General features: G+C 34.8%; 2 protein-coding genes across 2 annotated transcripts; both read right to left on the bottom strand.

Moving 5' to 3' along the window:
* Nucleotides 1-1,612: 1,612 nt before the first annotated feature.
* Nucleotides 1,613-5,193, bottom strand: LOC141725112 (polygalacturonase At1g48100-like). The gene is made up of 7 exons (XM_074527526.1): nt 4,706-5,193; nt 3,924-4,055; nt 3,499-3,726; nt 3,365-3,409; nt 3,070-3,277; nt 2,380-2,570; nt 1,613-2,053 (listed from the first exon to the last, which is right to left on the bottom strand). The coding sequence occupies exons 1-7, from the start codon at nt 5,147-5,149 to the stop codon at nt 1,661-1,663; spliced, it is 1,641 nt and encodes a 546-aa protein (XP_074383627.1). The 5' UTR covers nt 5,150-5,193; the 3' UTR covers nt 1,613-1,660.
* Nucleotides 5,194-12,556: 7,363 nt separating this feature from the next.
* On the bottom strand, nt 12,557-15,890 carry LOC141725111 (putative polygalacturonase At1g80170). The gene is made up of 9 exons (XM_074527524.1): nt 15,591-15,890; nt 15,215-15,343; nt 14,843-15,013; nt 14,736-14,756; nt 14,415-14,622; nt 13,974-14,055; nt 13,740-13,848; nt 13,242-13,361; nt 12,557-13,073 (listed from the first exon to the last, which is right to left on the bottom strand). Exons 1-9 carry the CDS (start codon nt 15,822-15,824, stop codon nt 12,762-12,764), a joined length of 1,386 nt encoding a protein of 461 aa, XP_074383625.1. The 5' UTR covers nt 15,825-15,890; the 3' UTR covers nt 12,557-12,761.
* Nucleotides 15,891-17,025: the final 1,135 nt, after the last annotated feature.

Below are 17,025 nucleotides of genomic sequence, written 5' to 3'. Positions count from 1 at the left end.
TCTTTTAATAAAATTATTTTTGAAAGAGTAGAATTTTTCTTTGGATTATTAGTTATGTAGACATGTAATAATTTTTAAGTTTTATTAATTTTTTTAAGATTGTTATAATATGTTAATTTAATCTTATTAAAATTATAAAGTCTTCGCAGCTCTCCTCAACTGCATAATGCTATTAAATTTTTATAGAGATAAATGCACTTTGCACCCTCAAACAAAGTTTAAAAAATAATTTTGTACCCCTCAACTTTAGCAAATACAACTTGCACCCCTCAACTTCAACTCACTAATTCAGTATGCAACTTTTGCAGATTATAATTAAAATAATAAGGCGTAAAAAGGGAATTTTATTTTAAAATGTAAATAAATTTTAGTTGGAATTTCAAAAATAAGTTAAATTATTTATAAAAATGATTTCTTGTATATTAAATATTAATATTGATCAGAATATTTTCATTAAATGCACTTTAAAATCATAACCACGTCAAAGACTTTAAAATGAAATAATTACATTAAATTAAATATATATAAAATATATTAAAAAAAATATTTTGAATTTAATTTTGGTAGAATTATATAATTTTTGGCATTAATAATATTACTAAAATTCAAAACTCAACTATATAATATTATTCAAAAAATTTAAAGATATTATTTTATAGTTATAATAATAAATTCAATTTTTAATATAATCTGAAAAATAAAAAAATTAGTTTAGTTGATATTTTACTGAAATTTTCATTTTACCCCTTTTTTAATAATAACCGTCTAAGGGGTGCTTTCTGAATTAACAGGTTAAAGTTGAGCGGTGTAAACTGAGTTTCCAATACTATTGATACACATTTGTTTTTGAAACAAAATAAAAGGGGACAAAGTGCAATTTTCTCATTTTTATAAACACCAACTTTTCAACAACTTTCTGCTCTCTGTTTAGTCTATGTATTCTACAAATTCATTGTTTAATTACCTTTTTTTTCTGAAATGGAGACCCATTCCTGAGTGATCCGTAGAATATCAAACTTTTACGAGATAATTTCTAGTTTAACTAATTTCTGTTTTTTTCTTTTAGATTTTATATAAAGTTCATCACTATGCATGTACCAATTTTTCTTTTAGATTTTGTATTTACATGTAAAGTTATAACCATGTTGAAATTTTTAACATTTGGTTTCAAATTATCGAAATGACACAAATTATAGTGTTGTATTGCATTGCTTGCTTTAATAAAACATTTATGTTACACTAGTTTTAAAATAAATAGTTGCTATATATACTGAACTAAGAAATTTATGTTTTATGCTAGTTTTCTGAAAATGTGATGAACGAAATTTAATGGAAATGGAGATTATGTTAAAATCGTGATTCAGTTGGTATGAAGCAATGTGAGCAAATGGATTTGGTAAAACATTAAATGGCTCACATCTTGTCTCTGCAGTCTGCACCAGAAAGAAGGGTTTTCCCCATTGTTTTGTAATGTTCAGCTGCAATCTCCTCTTATTAATCAATTGTCAAAATTTGATTGTTCTTCATATAGTATTGGACTTAACATGAACTATGTTGACACTTCAGTCTATGAGATATGTACGTGTCTTGCTAATGTATTCGGGGTCAGGAATCAGCACCAACCACACAATTACATTATTACATATACCTTAAGGTAGCCTCAGCACAGATCATGATCAGCCTGAATCCGATTTTTTAATGGCTTCCCAGCCTCCAGACAATCTATTGGAGGGACAGTTGCAGAGTACAACTCTCCAAATGTGCGCCAGCAGAATGGATCATACATGTGGTAGTTTTCTTGCAGTGGTTTCAGTTGAATGGCATTCAAGGTAACTTCCGTGCATGGAAGGCTGTCACTACAGGCAAAGTGCACAGGCTTTACTGTGTATGTTCCTCTGATCCTTTCGTAGGTGATCCCCGATAGAGCCACAGCACTTGTTTGGTTCTTACAACTGCTTTTGTCACAATAAAATTGGTCGATTATGATTGGAAATTGGACTTGAGAAACTTGAATGTTCGAGAATAATACCCCTTGCACAGAACCCGAGCCACCCTGCAAAAATTAACATTTGAAACTAAGTAAGAACTTGTGAACTTGCACGCTAGGTAAGAATGTAAAAATTTCCCGTTAGGGAGATTTGCGGGAATAGGATAAAAAGGTTTGAGCTGAGAATTATGATTATGTGTCATATTAGACGATTGATAAATGATGAAGGGATTCTGTTCCCAATTTCTGAGGGTCTAGCTGGTTCTTGCTTCAGATATTAAAGTAGAAACCTAATTTTTTGATATAGGATAATTAGCTGGATAATCCAATCAACATATGGAGAGCTGTTTGCTAAAATATATATTAGTTTCAGGCAGATAAATAGCAAATACCTGCCAGGTCTTTATCCTAACACCATTCATTGTGTTATGCATACTAATGTCTCGAACTGTAACATTTGAGACACAGGCTTTTGTATTATCTCTTCCTAGCCCGCCAATGCTAATTCCATGTCCTGGTCCACAGTTGACATTATGCACATATACATTTGAGCATCCAGTCTGTATTGAAATGCAGTCATCTCCTGCAGATGGCATTAAATTTGAGAACATATTTATTGTAGAATTACAAAGGTGCTGTCTTGTCTGTTTCTACAGCTTTACTGGCCGCTGAAGAATCAAAGAACAAAATAAATACAATGGAAGAGGAAGCATTAATTCTTGATCATGAAGAAGATAAAGGATGAAAATTAATCTCTACACTCTTTCGGGTTCAGTCAAACTATAAAAATGACTCTGCCAGTTTGTGAGTCTTATATAATGTTGTGGTGGATAGATAATACGCAAGACATGATTTTGTGGTATGTCAGATTAGTGAGAGGACTTGGTAAATTTCGCAAGGTTGATTAGCATGATGGATTTCATACTCAGTAATAAATTAAGAGGAGAATACTGGGACTACTAATGACTCAACCTTAAACCTTGACCATGAAACTACGAGCTTTAGGTTCTAAAGTCATGGTTACAATGATTTCCAACATCGCGAAAGTACACACACAGAGAACTGAAGATGTTTAGTACTACCGCAGGCAAGGTTGGCAGCACGGATCAGCACATCTCTTGAATTTTGTAAGTGAATTCCATCTGTATTAGGACTATCACCCGGAGATGAGACAGTTATATTATATACTGAAACTCCCAAACAATTATCAAACTTGAGGTGACATTGTGGACTGTTCTGAATTGTTATGCCCGTGACCGTCACATTAAAACTTCCATAAAACCTCAGTGCCTGCATAGCAACATTAGTTGTTAATTTTCATGATTTGTGATCAAGGAACAAGCTAGAAACTTGTATTGCTTTTCGATTGGTTCTTACAGTTGGCTTGATGCTTGGCATCTTTCCACCAAGTGAGCTGCTTATCTGCAACAAAACGTTGTTGGAGAAAAATAAACAACACTAAGTTTTAAAAAACTAAATGAAGATGGAAACAAGAGGAAAGAAACAATTACAGGAACTGGTAGAGATTTCTCCACTGTGATGTTTAATGGTACAATCAGGCTTAATTCATCATCTAAAGGATCATCTAATGAGGAGTCTTGCCACCAAATAGAGCCTCTTCCATCAATGACGCCTGTACCCTGAATTGTGATCCCTACAAGTTTTGAAAATCCAAGCCATTGAAAGAGACCTGAACCAAAAGCTTTGAAATTTGTCGGAGCAATTATTGTACCATCAAGCTGTGAAAAGATGGTCATCGTTTAGCATAAGAAGATTCTGATGCATGATGAAATGGTTACCGAAGCTAGAACATATTAGACAAGCCCGATTTTTTGATGTAATGACAGATTGAAACTTATGGTCCAACTGATCTGTTACATGATTCAATTGTACGTTTTTCGGTCAAAAAATCGAAGGAATGAAAATTGAGAAGTACCTGAAAAACGATGTCATGTCGACAATAAGGACCAGAGAACGAAACAGGCCCTACAACAAACACATATGCTGATGGGACGACTATGGTGGACGCCTCAACTTTGCAAGCGGCTGCCCATGCAGCTTGAAATGCCTGTGTTGCAAAATAAGAGACATTTTTTCCAAATCAGTAATCTAACTTCATTTGCTTCCATTCCTCTACATGTCTATGTTGGTCAATATATTTAATCTTGGCAGTTCTCACAATAAACATATACGGAGTATATTATTTTGTTAGAACCTTAGACAAACTCACGCAACAAGAGTCACTTGGATGGTCCCCTATTGATCTTGCAACTTTCCACTTAATCGGTGTCATTTTCTCTGTTTTGATTTTTCACATTCTCTAGCGTTAATACACCTTGGATCAGTTGACTCTGTATTTCTGAAAATTTTGTTTCCTTCTTTACTGGAAGGAATATATCATGTAACCTGTCATTACTAACAGTTGCATACTGTCTGTAGACTACAAGAAATTTGAGCATTTCTTTCTTATATTACTTGCGGGATGATGAATGATCGATGTTTGCTCACATGGAGTGCTAACTAAATGTGAGTGAGTTTGTTTTTTTAACAGTTTATACTCTATCACACTTGACAGGACATAGTGAAAGCTCAAGACTGCATTTAGGCCTCTTATTTGTCTGGCTATAACATATTATAACAAATTCTACGTTTTGTGCATGATCATATCAAGAATTTCAATCAATGTGATAAAATTAGAGTATGTAAAACAAATGTTACCCGTGTATCATCAGTTTTTCCATCCCCTTTGGCACCAAAATCTAATACATGAAATGTAGCAGCTGAAACATAGACACGGTCTTTCTTAGGCGGGGTTGGTGAAGAAGGATCTTTTGGTTTAGTTGCTGGAGGTGCTGGTGTTGGTGCTGTTGGAGACGGTGTCTTCGGTTTAGACTTGCTGCCATTGCTGTGATGATGACTACTACCATGATTTTTTCCATTCTTCTTGGACAAAGAGGTTGTGAAACTTCTGCTATGTCTCCGGTGCTTGCCTCTTCTAGCATCGCATGTTTGAAATGTGGACGAACAAGCTAGTAAGAGAACGAGAAGTATAAATGGAAGCCTTCTGCAACCAAAAGAACCCATTTTCAGATAGGCAACAGAGCAGCTTGTTTGGTGTTTATATAGGAAGAATACTCCAAAGCCCTGTGGGCTGTGCAGCATGAGTAGAAATAGTTTATTATTACTAGGTTTTAATCTTATATATATTCTACCTTCTTATTTTATTACGAGCTACTCCCTCTGTCCCAAAATGTTGTTCCTATCCAGATGCCCAAGGCCTATATGTTGTATACGGTTCATGCAAGTCTGTACGTGAAACCGAAAACATCACGCATTTACTGAATTGCAAGCATATTTTAGCCTCTCCTGTATGTCAATGCCAGTCATGATTTTTGTGCATTTAAATTATACGTATCTGTTATGCAACTACTAGTTGTTATGTATCGATGGCAGTTGATGTAAAAGCCAAAAAAGGACAGGTGAGTGGGTCTGTAATTTGTGAATAGATGGCATGGCATAGCTCTTGTATGATCACATGCATCATTCACGGGTTAGACTTCAGTATTTTTTTGTTTTCTCAAACCACCAACACTAGCTACAACCCCCCTTATTCTGGCTCCTAAACATTGGCCTATCTCTCTGTTAGAGGAGACATGGACCATCTAAACACGGTGATCGCTTAATCCGTTATTCTTCAAGCATTTCTTAAACTTCTCCGAGGACCATTATCGTGCCATTCATGCGTTTGGGATTTTACTCCACATGGTTTGGTTTGGTTTAAGGATTTACCTTGGTAATAATTGTTTAAATAGTAATGTATGATAGAGTATATGTACACAATATATGAAGAGTGTGACAGATTATGTTAGATTGGGGCAAGTATTTCAATTATTAAAAGAGCTCTATCATGCGCCCATGGTTTTGGCTTTTAAATGTTTCTTTTTCTTTTAGTTGGTACTACCTGAACGCTACTAAAAATTTACACCTGCCACAATTGTACAACAAATAGTGTGATTTGCAGATCAATATATCTATGTCAATTGTCAACCAGTAATAATTTGGTTTACAAAAACAATAACAGTAGCAGCAGCTTCTATTGGATCACATGTTTAAACTGACGAATGAGTAAAATTGACATAATATTAGCAGCATCCAACTGCTTTCAAGAAAGAACCGGTATTTTAAAGACACTTCACTATCACGTCAAACTATGTTTAGCTACGTAACATTAACTTCTGGAGAAAAAAAAAATCATTTACTTGTTCTGAGGAAGAGAATTAGAATTGAGCTCTTGTTTTGTTTATCCTAAAAACAGAAAAATCATAAAAACAGGACTACCTGAATAGCGATCTCTGAGATCAACCACACGCGATCTTAATTTAGATGACCTGAAAAATTTAGAAGTAGAGGCACTGAGAACTATGCAACAACTGGTTTATAGAAAAAGAAGATAATACTGGACACTGAAAGTTCTTTAGAGAAAAAGAGGTTACATGTACACGTACACGTGCACATGCACACATCCAGTTTACTGGGGACTCATAATTGACACAGTACTTTTCTCGCAATTTGTCCTTGTAAATATCAGTATGCTCAGGCACTGATTTTGCAGATTACTGGTATAATACTTGTCACAATTCAAGCTCCGTGCCAAACAACTATGATAATCTGAAAAATTAAATATATCAGAACAAGGATACATACTTGTAATATTAACATTATTATTCCGATGATCTCAGGTATTTACCTCTCCATCTGATCGCAAATTATAATGGGGCAAATGCTGCTTGGTCCCATACAAATTAAGTACTAAGTAGCCACTGCACACTGCGTGTTAAATTATATAGCTATATGGCATTAGAAGTGTCCCTGTGAAAGCAATTATTGAATACCATACAGACATTTGGAACCAGGGGGGTTGATTAATACAGAATATAAGCCGTCTTTTTGTGAGACACACTCGTGAGCCTCTTCTTCTACTCTTGTCGTGAACATTATACCATATATATGTATGATTAGAGTATGATTAGATTATTAAGTTGTTGGTTCTTCGTCCATAATCATGTGTGGCTTGACAGCATTCTTTTCTTCCCCGTCTATCATTAGTTGTGGCCTCAAAACTTTTAATATTCTTCAAGGTCAAGCAAGCTTCCAAGCTTGTTTATAATAAAGAACATTAATGTGTGTAATGTCTATTATTCTTGCTAATTTTAAATGTTTGTGGCTCTGTTTTTGAGCATGTGAAGTTTTGAGGGGTCCTGTTTCAGTAATAATGTGTATGATCTTCATTAATAATAGCCTAAAAACAAGAATGAGCTTACAGGGTTCACGGATATAAGTCTATTTCCTTTGTTGAGGCCCCAGGGTCCTGAGTGATTGGCAACATTATCATTCTTGGACAGGCAAGATCTAGGAATGAGAAAAGCTCCTCTCCCTCTTGTACTTGTACATTCCTACATGGCTTTTGCTCAATAATTCACACTACTGTCATTGTCATTAATTCCACCACATTGATCATCCTCACTAATCAAGACATAAGCATGAAAATGTAAAAAGTTATATACTCGAAGGTTGCTTTCCTCTTCATACTTTACCTTTCGTATACGTCTTGCATTGATAAGTGATAATCCCAATTCGCCCTGGGGTCCTCTCCTCGCTTGGCCCGGACTCAAGCTCCGTTTTGACGGAAATGGCGGCGGCGTGTGGTGTAGCTATAGGGTGGGAATCTACAAAATAGAACCGGAGGGGGTGGCGTCCCCGTGGCACCTCCGGTGTGAGAATGAGAAAGGGCTTTGAAGGTGAAAAGGGGCAAAACGGGAATTATGCAAGTGTTTTTATGGTGTGTACGTGTGTGTATATGTAAATATATGTAAGAGAGAGTGTAACCTGTAACCTGTAACCTTCCTTTTGTCCTGCCTTTTATAGGCCTCTCACTCGGGTTTAGGGGTTTGTACCTTTTAATCTGGACCGTAGGTGTGCCTTTTGGACTGTAGGGCATTTGGACGTCTGGGATGCGTCAGAGTACTATCGAATCCGGACCGTAGGAATGTTCTGGATCCGGGGTACCTAGACGGTGGTGATGTTGCCACGCATCCTGGACTCTTCAAGGTTAAAGCTGAGTACTTCCTGGGCTCTTCTTATTGGGCTATGGGCCTCTGTTATGGGCCTGTATTAATATAGGCTATCATTTGCCCCCACTCCCTTATGCGAGTTTACCCGGATGGGGGAGTAGAGTAGTTATTGCACCGCCTTGGAAAATTTTTGGGGGTTTATTTGATTTGTTGCCCCTAACCCCGGGGTCAAATGAGAATGAGACTCCGGGGTTGACTTGGCTAGTCGTTTGATTTTTAGTTCAAGGTGGGATTCCTTGAAGTACTTAGAAAAATTTTGGGGGTTTATTTGATTTGTTACCCCCTAACCCCGGGGTCAAATGGGAATGAGACCCCGGGGCTGACTTAGTTAGTCATTTGATTTTAGTTCAAGGTGGGATTACTTGAAGTACTTAGAAAAATTTTGGGGGTTTATTTGATTTGTTGCCCTCTAACCCCGGGGTCAAATGGGAATGAGACCCCGGGGCTGACTTGGTTAGTCATTTGATTTTAGTTCAAGGTGGGATTTGTTGCCCCTAATGTAATACCCCAACTTTTCAGAAAATAATTATACTTAAATATTCAGCTAAACTCCAAATTTAATCCATAATAAGAATAAGTTTCTAGTTTTTCATAAAATTCTAGAATTCGAGACAAAAATAAAATCATCTAGGCTAAAAATAAAGCAAATCCTAGGAGACGCAACTCCAATATAAACATAATCACTAAAATATTATTCCAAAGCATCCACCTTTAAGATGTCCTAAAAGCTAAGCACCTGAAAATTTGCAAGTAATGAGCCAAGAGCCCAGCAAAAAAACAATTCTACACTAGTGGATCAAGTATCATAATTTTATAAAACAAAAATCATTTTTCGAAATCCATATGACATAAGATATAAAATTCCACAGCTCGCTAAGGCCACAAATATCTGGTGACACAGTATCAAAAGTTCATAATTTCTGTCAATAATGCGCCCCTTACTAAGGTATCATAGAGTGTGCGCTCCCGAAGGCATCATAAGTAGCACTCCCTAGTAAGGTATCAAAGGCTAGTTCCGGAACTATACGCAATTACTAACTGGTTCATAAGTCAGAGCTCACTGGGAATTCTTATTTCTAAAACAGGGTACCTGATCCATAAATTTTAAAACAAACGTTGTACAAAAGTATTTAAAAGATTTCAAAATAAAATAAAGTGTGAAAAGTTAACTTACCTTAATAGAAATATCTCCCAAATTATGTTGCCAAAATGAACCTAGACATACACACATATATACTTAATTAAATAATCATAATGTTAACTTGTGTATGCCACTAAGCTAACAAAACTTTAACTTTATAAAACTTAACCCAAAATAACAATTAAATGTCACTACAAGTAACAAAATAAATTCATATTAACATATAAATACGACCATTCTCATATAATAGTTTAAAATAGTATACCGACCAATAAAAATACTCAACACTTAAATACATTATATATAATAATAATAAATCAAGTCTATGTAAAATATTTAAATTCAGAATAAAATGGATGTACGTTTAATATTTACCATCTATATAATCCTTAAAATAAAATAACAAAGATAAATAAAATAGGTAACATATGCTTAGGATTATGCAAGTGGACAAAATATAAATATTGGTGTATAAAATTTTCATAACCTTACGTGTTAAAATATCATTATACAAAATAAGTATAACCAATTTAATAAATGAGCATATATTTAATTGATGCACTAATCTAAATGCATATCTAAATCAAACATATATTTAACATATAACATATGAATTATTATGCATGCGCAAAACACTTAATTATAAACATAAATTCATGCATTAAATATTTACAAAAAAATGGTGATTGTTAACTAAATCATTTAATAATCAACATCAAACTAAATAATTAAATTAAGTAAACTATAGTGTTATACACATAACCGTGAAACTAAATAATAAAATAAACTAATAACAAGTGAATTAGAGTAGTCATACATAAGTTCACAAAAATGTAATTTAATTATATATATATATAGAAGTATGCATTAAACATGTAAAACACACAAGTGAAAACATGGGAAATAGAACGTACCCGAAAAGAGAAGATGTTATACAGAGATAAATGATATGCTAACACGTACTAATATATATACACAACATAACTACACCCATTTTTAAATTCTAGTCATAGAATAATATATATCACATTAAAATTATGCACATATAAACTAAAACAGTTTTTTTTATATTTAACCTTACTTAAATATTTTGGATAATTAGAAATGTTTATTTTTAATATAAAAATACACGTCTTAATATTTTATAACTAATCTATATAATAAAATATTATTTTCTTATATAACCAAATAATTAAAAATGCGAAAAATGTATATATATTTATAATTACAAAAATCATGGTTATTACATTCTACCCTCCTTAAAAAAATTTGGTCCCCAAATTTAAACATACCAAAAATATTTAATGATACCAAAAATATTTCTGCATCGAGAAAGTCACAAAACATTTAACCAAAAAAAAAATTGAAGTAGTTTGTTTTGGAAACACAAATAACTAAACTCATAACTCACATGTCAAGCCTAAAAGGGCAGTCTACAGAAAGCTAACCCGGGCTCTGAATACCAACTGTAATACCCCAACTTTTCAGAAAATAATTATACTTAAATATTCAGCTAAACTCCAAATTTAATCCATAATAAGAATAAGTTTCTAGTTTTTCATAAAATTCTAGAATTCGAGACAGAAATAAAATCATCTAGGCTAAAAATAAAGCAAATCCTAGGAGACGCAACTCCAATATAAACATAATCACTAAAATATTATTTTCTTATATAATCAAATAATTAAAAATGCGAAAAATGTATATATATTTATAATTACAAAAATCATGGTTATTACACCTAACCCCAGGGTCAAACGGGAATGAGACTTCGGGGTTGACTTGGCTAGTAATTTGATTGTAGTTCAAGGTGGGATTCCTTGAAATACTTAAAAAAATTTGTGGTTTTTTGATTTGTTGCCCCTGACCCCGGGGTCAAATGGGAATGAGACTCCGGGGTTGACTTGGCTAGTCGATTTTAAATTTGAATTTTGGGCAAGGTTTGGTGGATAAGCACAATCCTGGCATTTGATTTGACCGGACTCTTAAAAAGCTGACGCTGCAAATTCGGGGTGTCAGACGACTGTTAGGATTCCAGCCGGGGCCAAAGATACATGGGCTGTGTTTTTGCAGACCCCGGGTCTTCTCCTCGCTTGGCCCGGACTCAAGCTCCGTTTTGGCGGAAATGGCGGCGGCGTGTGGTGTAGCTGTATGGTGGAAACCTACAAAACAGAACTGGAAGGGGGTAGCGTCCCCGCGGCACCTCCGGTGTGAGAATGAGAAAGGGTTTTGAAGGAGAAAAGGGGTAAAACGGGAATTATGCAAGTGTTTTTATGGTGTGTACGTGTGTGTGTATGTAAATATATGTAAGAGAGAGTGTAACCTGTAACCTTCCTTTTGTCATGCCTTTTATAGGCCTCTCACTAGGGTTTAGGGGTTTGTACCTTTTAATCTGGACCGTAGGTGTGTCTTTTGGACTGTAGGGCATGTGGACGCCTGGGATGCGTCAGAGTACTATCGAATCCGGACCGTAGTAATGTTCTGGATCCGGGGTACCTGGACGGTGGTGATATTGCCACGCGTCCTGGGCTCTTCAAGGTTAAAGCTGAGTACTTTCTGGGCTCTTCTTATTGGGCCCTGGACCTCTGTTATTGAGCCTGTATTAATATAGGCTATCAATAAGATTGCCAAATTTTCACAATTTTTAATACCGCGCCAACCTTATTTCCAGAAAATATGATATATTGGATAAAAATTCCACAAAATATTATGTTCTTGAGCTGATCTGGGCTCACCCTCTTACCATGCAGAAGAATGACTTTATCCATATATGTCTGGTATATTTGGATTTATAATTGTCATGTAACTGGAGCAGCCCCTTTTTAGTATAATAAACACTCACTTTAAATAGTGATTAATATGGTAGTTGCAGTCAATTAACCAAATGAAATGACTTGAACAACCTAATTAACTCAATAATGCTTATGGTTGCTGTAATATTGTGGTGTATTATGGTAGCTAAGATTGTTGGGTGCAGTCAGATTAATTAGTATAAACAGTTAACAATTGTTAATTCCAAATAAATAAAGAAGCCTTCAATATACTGTCAGGTGTGTACCTAGAAGATACATATAGCAGTAGTTGATCAATCCTTAATTTCATGCAGACCAACAGACAGGAACCTTACTTCTTTAAAAGCAAAGAAATTGATAAATAGAAGTCTCATTAGAACATAAAATTAAATAAGCTTTTTGCTCTGAGTTGATGAAACTGTGTTATTCTAAACTTGCAAGCAACTTGGAATGGAAATTATGTGTTTTAAATTTAAAGAACTAGAGACTTCTACAGAAAGAGAACTTTAGTATAAAAACTCAAGTTTTTATTCAAAACCATATTGCATATAATCTCATTAAAACTATATTGCTTCAAGTTAATTATATGTTACATAACCACAATTTCCTCAATGTGATTAACAAAATCATATGTATAAGTGTATGGCATCTATGAAAACTTAAGCTATTACACAATCACTTTTAAGGTATGCGAGGGCCTTGAAACCATGTCAAAGTTCAGTATGTGTGAGTGGCTCTATACTATGCTTGCCAAACTCAGTCTCTTGATCACATGTGATTATCGAGTCTTTGTCAGATGAAGAGAGGCATTCAGCCGAAGGCAGTACGTATCCGTAGCGAAAACCTGTCACAGCATGGCAGTAAGTTTCTGCAGTGCCATCCCTCCTCTCTAAGTTGATGTTGTTCAGGACAATGTGGCTGCATGGAACTCCATCGCTGCATGCAAAATTCATGGCCTTTGCGCTCTTCGAAGTTCCACTTATGTTTCGGTACATGATTTGGCTTATTTCAATAGCTGATGTCTTTGAAAATAGAAAATAAAGAAGGCGATTCAAATTAGTGAAATGGTTTATGATAATGAAGGTTATGCGTTGTTGCAAATTCATAAATCTTCGCTTTCCAAGTTGATGTGAAGTGGAAAGCTTTTATACATTCAGGATTGAAGGCTTATATATCCAATGACTATATACCTGGTTTTGATCACAAGATTTGGGAGAATCACAGTAGAATTGGTCAATTATGATGGGGTTGGCCACATCCTCCATTCTTACATTTTGGTAGCGTATTGACCGAACATAACCTGATCCGCTCTGCACCAGATAATTAAGCAAGATAAATAAATATGCATTTCCAGTTCATGTTGGTACAGTATTTAGAGAAGCTTGACATTATCATGTTGTATATTGCTAAAATGGAAAAATACAATGTATCCTGAAAAATGGAGAAAGAATGTAACCAAGCACAATTTGCTGGTGGTTAAATTTCCTTTAGATTCCAGAAAACAGCACGCCTCATTTTTTATCCAATCTTATTTTGTGCAAAGACCGGTTGCATAGAAGAGATATCCCAGCACTTAAAACCAATAAATATCATAATAGAAATATAACCGGTTTTTCTAATCATTGAATTATTGAGATCTGTGGAAAAACTTTAGCACTGACAGAACATAAAAAAGTTGATGCTATTACCTGCCAAGTCTTGATTCTGAGACCATTTGTAGTACCTCGAAGAAATGCATTGTCTACGACTACCTGTGTAACTATGCCTGTCGAGTTGTCCTTCCCAAGGCTTCCTATGCTGCACGGAAGAATCAAAGTGAGCCAGAAAAAACTTGAAGTAATTTCACCTGAACATGCTTACGTGTAATGACTGCTATGTACTGAATAACTCAAATTAATATAACTTTGTATATTAAACAATACCTAATTCCATGACCAGGTCCGCAAGAGATCATCTTCATCTTGACATTTGAGCTACCATTAACAATTGAAATGCAGTCATCACCTACACATCACATATCAGAACTAAAGGTAGTTGGCACATTATCCGAGATATCAGTTATCGAATTAAATCTGCAAATCTGATTGTAACTCCTCTAGATTTTATGAAATTATCGCGGATTACTCTGAGATACTAATCAATCAGATGGTAAATTTAAATTTATTATTCACTGATCAATAAATCATCATATAGCAAGGCTAGCCAGATTGAAGTATTAAGTTCCTTTTTCTTGAATTTTGTATGTCTCTTCCAAATTTACTACTGAAATTTTCGACAATCAATCCTTCTTTAAAATTCGTAAATAAGTACCACAGACTATACATGAATTGTATTAGATAGTAAAAGTGGCGTTATAATAGAACCTGTTCCAATTTTAGTGTTCTGGATAATGACATTTGTTGATCCAGTGATATGAATTCCATCTGTGTTGGGACTGTCCTCTGGTGAACGTACAAGTACATTGTACACACGAACAGCTTCACAACGAGAAATGACAAAGTTCATTTGTTGACTGTTTTGAAAAGTAAGGCCTTTCACCCTAACAGCTGAGCTTGAATCAATAGTGAACGCCTGCAAATAAAACATTTTATAATTTATAATTTTTGTGCCTCACATAACTAACCTCTTACTAATTGCATACTGGCTTAACTTGAAGTGTTTAGATGAAGATTGCAGACACTTACACTTGGTGCTCCTTTGCAAGGCTGCAGAGGATGAAGAAAGATGATTAGACAGGAGCAGGATATGCTAATATAGATTGCTAATTTCAAGTATTTTTTTTAAATCTTACATTCGTCTTGTTCTTTTTGCAGGATTCTGCCCACCATTTGCTGCCCGAGCCATCAATAGTTCCACTACCTTGGAAGAAAACAGCCTTGAGATTTGTGAAATTAATCCAATTTCGTGGACTTTTTGGATCCCAGTTTTTAGGATCATCTGGTGCTACAATTGTTCCGTCAATCTGTGCCACCAGATAATGATATGTTAAGACTCATTATGATTTTTACTTGAGCTCAGCATGCTCTTACAGTGCTGGAAGCAGATGTTAACCTGATTATACAATATACTGGTTCCATATATCCTAAACTCTAATTTCCTCGGCACCACATCGTTTAACAATGTAAGAAACTGAAGAAAGAAGAAATAAGGTATTACAGATTACCTGAATGATCAACTTATCAGCACAAGGCCCTTTGAATCTAGTTGCATTAACAAGGTAGCGACCTCCTTTGGGTACTAAAAGGACAGATCTTGGTGTAGAGCAGACTTGCTTCCATGCATTTACAAAAGCCTGATAGAAAATTAAGAAGAATTAAATGGGAATAACTTTGAAGTAAATGTTGGTAATATAGATCACGGTGTTCCAGTAACTTCCCTGCAAATTTTTCCATAACTCTACAGATGTTATTAAGTGTCTGCATTGTGTATTATTAGCCAGTAGATTAAAACATGAAGAGGGTACTTGCATTATATGGCCGAATAACACAGATGCGTTTCAACCAATTTATATATTTTTAAGGTTATCATGCACCATTCACCTGAGTATCATCAGAAATTCCGTCTCCAACTGCACCAAAGCCATCAACATTCACAAGAACCTTGTTACCATGTTCACTTTTCCAAAACAGAGGATCATCTGCTTCATCACCTTCATCAATATCGAAGTTTTCAAGATTCCAACGAATAGCATTGCCATCAGCTAAACTGTGTTCTGTTCCATGAACCACTATAAGAATACAGAATATAGAAGTGATTATTATTATTTTCTCCATAATCTATGGGTTTTGGCAGTTCTACAAATTGCTTGTTTTACATAAAACTAAAGAATACATAGGGTATTAATATATATGAAATGATTAGTGTAGAAAATTGAGGATATTAAGTGGAGGTCATTAAGTGGATATATGTCTTGACTTGAAAGTACATGAATGTGTAATATACACCTACACTTGAAGTATAAGATTAAATTTTTGGATATCTTTGCTTTACTCTTAAAATACATGTCTAGAGCACTACATTGGGAAGTCAAAAAGTGCTTCCCTGGATTCTGTTCTGTCATTTTCCTCTCAAATAAACTCATCATCCCCTACAATTTCTTTTATAGGATGTCGCACGTGAACAGAATGACAGGCTATACGAGGAGCAGCATATGAGATAATGCCTTGTGAAAAAAGCAATAAGTGAAGATTATGAATTTATAAAAAACTTTGGTTGGCCCCAAACCTGTGAAAGAAGTTCCAAAAACAATCTTGGCCATGCACTGCAGTATGCAACAAGAAATTAGGTTGGCTCTTGGAACATTTCAAATTCATTTTTAAACTTGCATTATGTTCATAATTATGAAGTTTACATGAAATTATGAAAAGCTCAAGGCTAGACTTCTGGATCCTCATATTCAACGTCCGTCATTTATTGATTCACAATCACAATCCTTATGTAATAGTACCTTCATTGTGGCGAATCTTACAACTTCTAAACAGCTACAGCATCAAAGTGTAATCCTTTACTGGTGTTGTTGCAAAAGCTTCACAATCTTGTATTTAGCATCATGCAGTAGAAAACCAAACTTTCCCCATACAGACAGGCCATTCATCACCTGGCATAACAGTTGAGGATTAGTCTGAAACATTTGACTTGTTATAAAAAAAAAAAATTTGCGAGAAAGCTTACATTTGACAATCCCAGGTATGCATATATCGATCTAAAGGTAAATGAAACTCAATTGGATACAAAACCCTATTTTACCAGAAAAAACTGCAGTATCTGCAATCCAACCAAGCTAGGGAAACTGAATAATGCATGATTCAATGCTTTCAAGGTAGCAAAAAGAATAAGATTGATTGACCCTCTGCAAACAATTCAACTAGGACACAAGATCATACCACAACACAGATGTTATCACTGGAATGCAATAATGATAATTCTATTAAAGAGCTCATTCAATCTGCTGTTACCTAAACTTTTAAGACTAGT

The sequence above is a fragment of the Apium graveolens genome, chromosome 5 (assembly GCF_009905375.1).
Source record: "Apium graveolens cultivar Ventura chromosome 5, ASM990537v1, whole genome shotgun sequence".
Lineage (NCBI taxonomy): Eukaryota > Viridiplantae > Streptophyta > Magnoliopsida > Apiales > Apiaceae > Apium > Apium graveolens.
This window is presented reverse-complemented; position numbering and strand designations above follow the sequence as displayed.

Excerpts from the sequence above, each read along its gene's own strand:
- LOC141725112 (XM_074527526.1), bottom strand. The coding sequence starts at position 5,149 with ATGCTGCACAGCCCACAGGGCTTTGGAGTATTCTTCCTATATAAACAC. Across the intron at positions 2,571-3,069 it reads TGCTGCCAACCTTGCCTGCG|GAGATGACTGCATTTCAATA; the intron begins GTAGTACTAAAC and ends TGCCATCTGCAG. Across the intron at positions 2,054-2,379 it reads TTAGGATAAAGACCTGGCAG|GGTGGCTCGGGTTCTGTGCA; the intron begins GTATTTGCTATT and ends TAATTTTTGCAG.
- LOC141725111 (XM_074527524.1), bottom strand. The coding sequence starts at position 15,824 with ATGGAGAAAATAATAATAATCACTTCTATATTCTGTATTCTTATAGTG. Across the intron at positions 14,757-14,842 it reads GCAAAAAGAACAAGACGAAT|CCTTGCAAAGGAGCACCAAG; the intron begins GTAAGATTTAAA and ends CATCCTCTGCAG. Across the intron at positions 13,849-13,973 it reads GGACCTGGTCATGGAATTAG|CATAGGAAGCCTTGGGAAGG; the intron begins GTATTGTTTAAT and ends TCTTCCGTGCAG.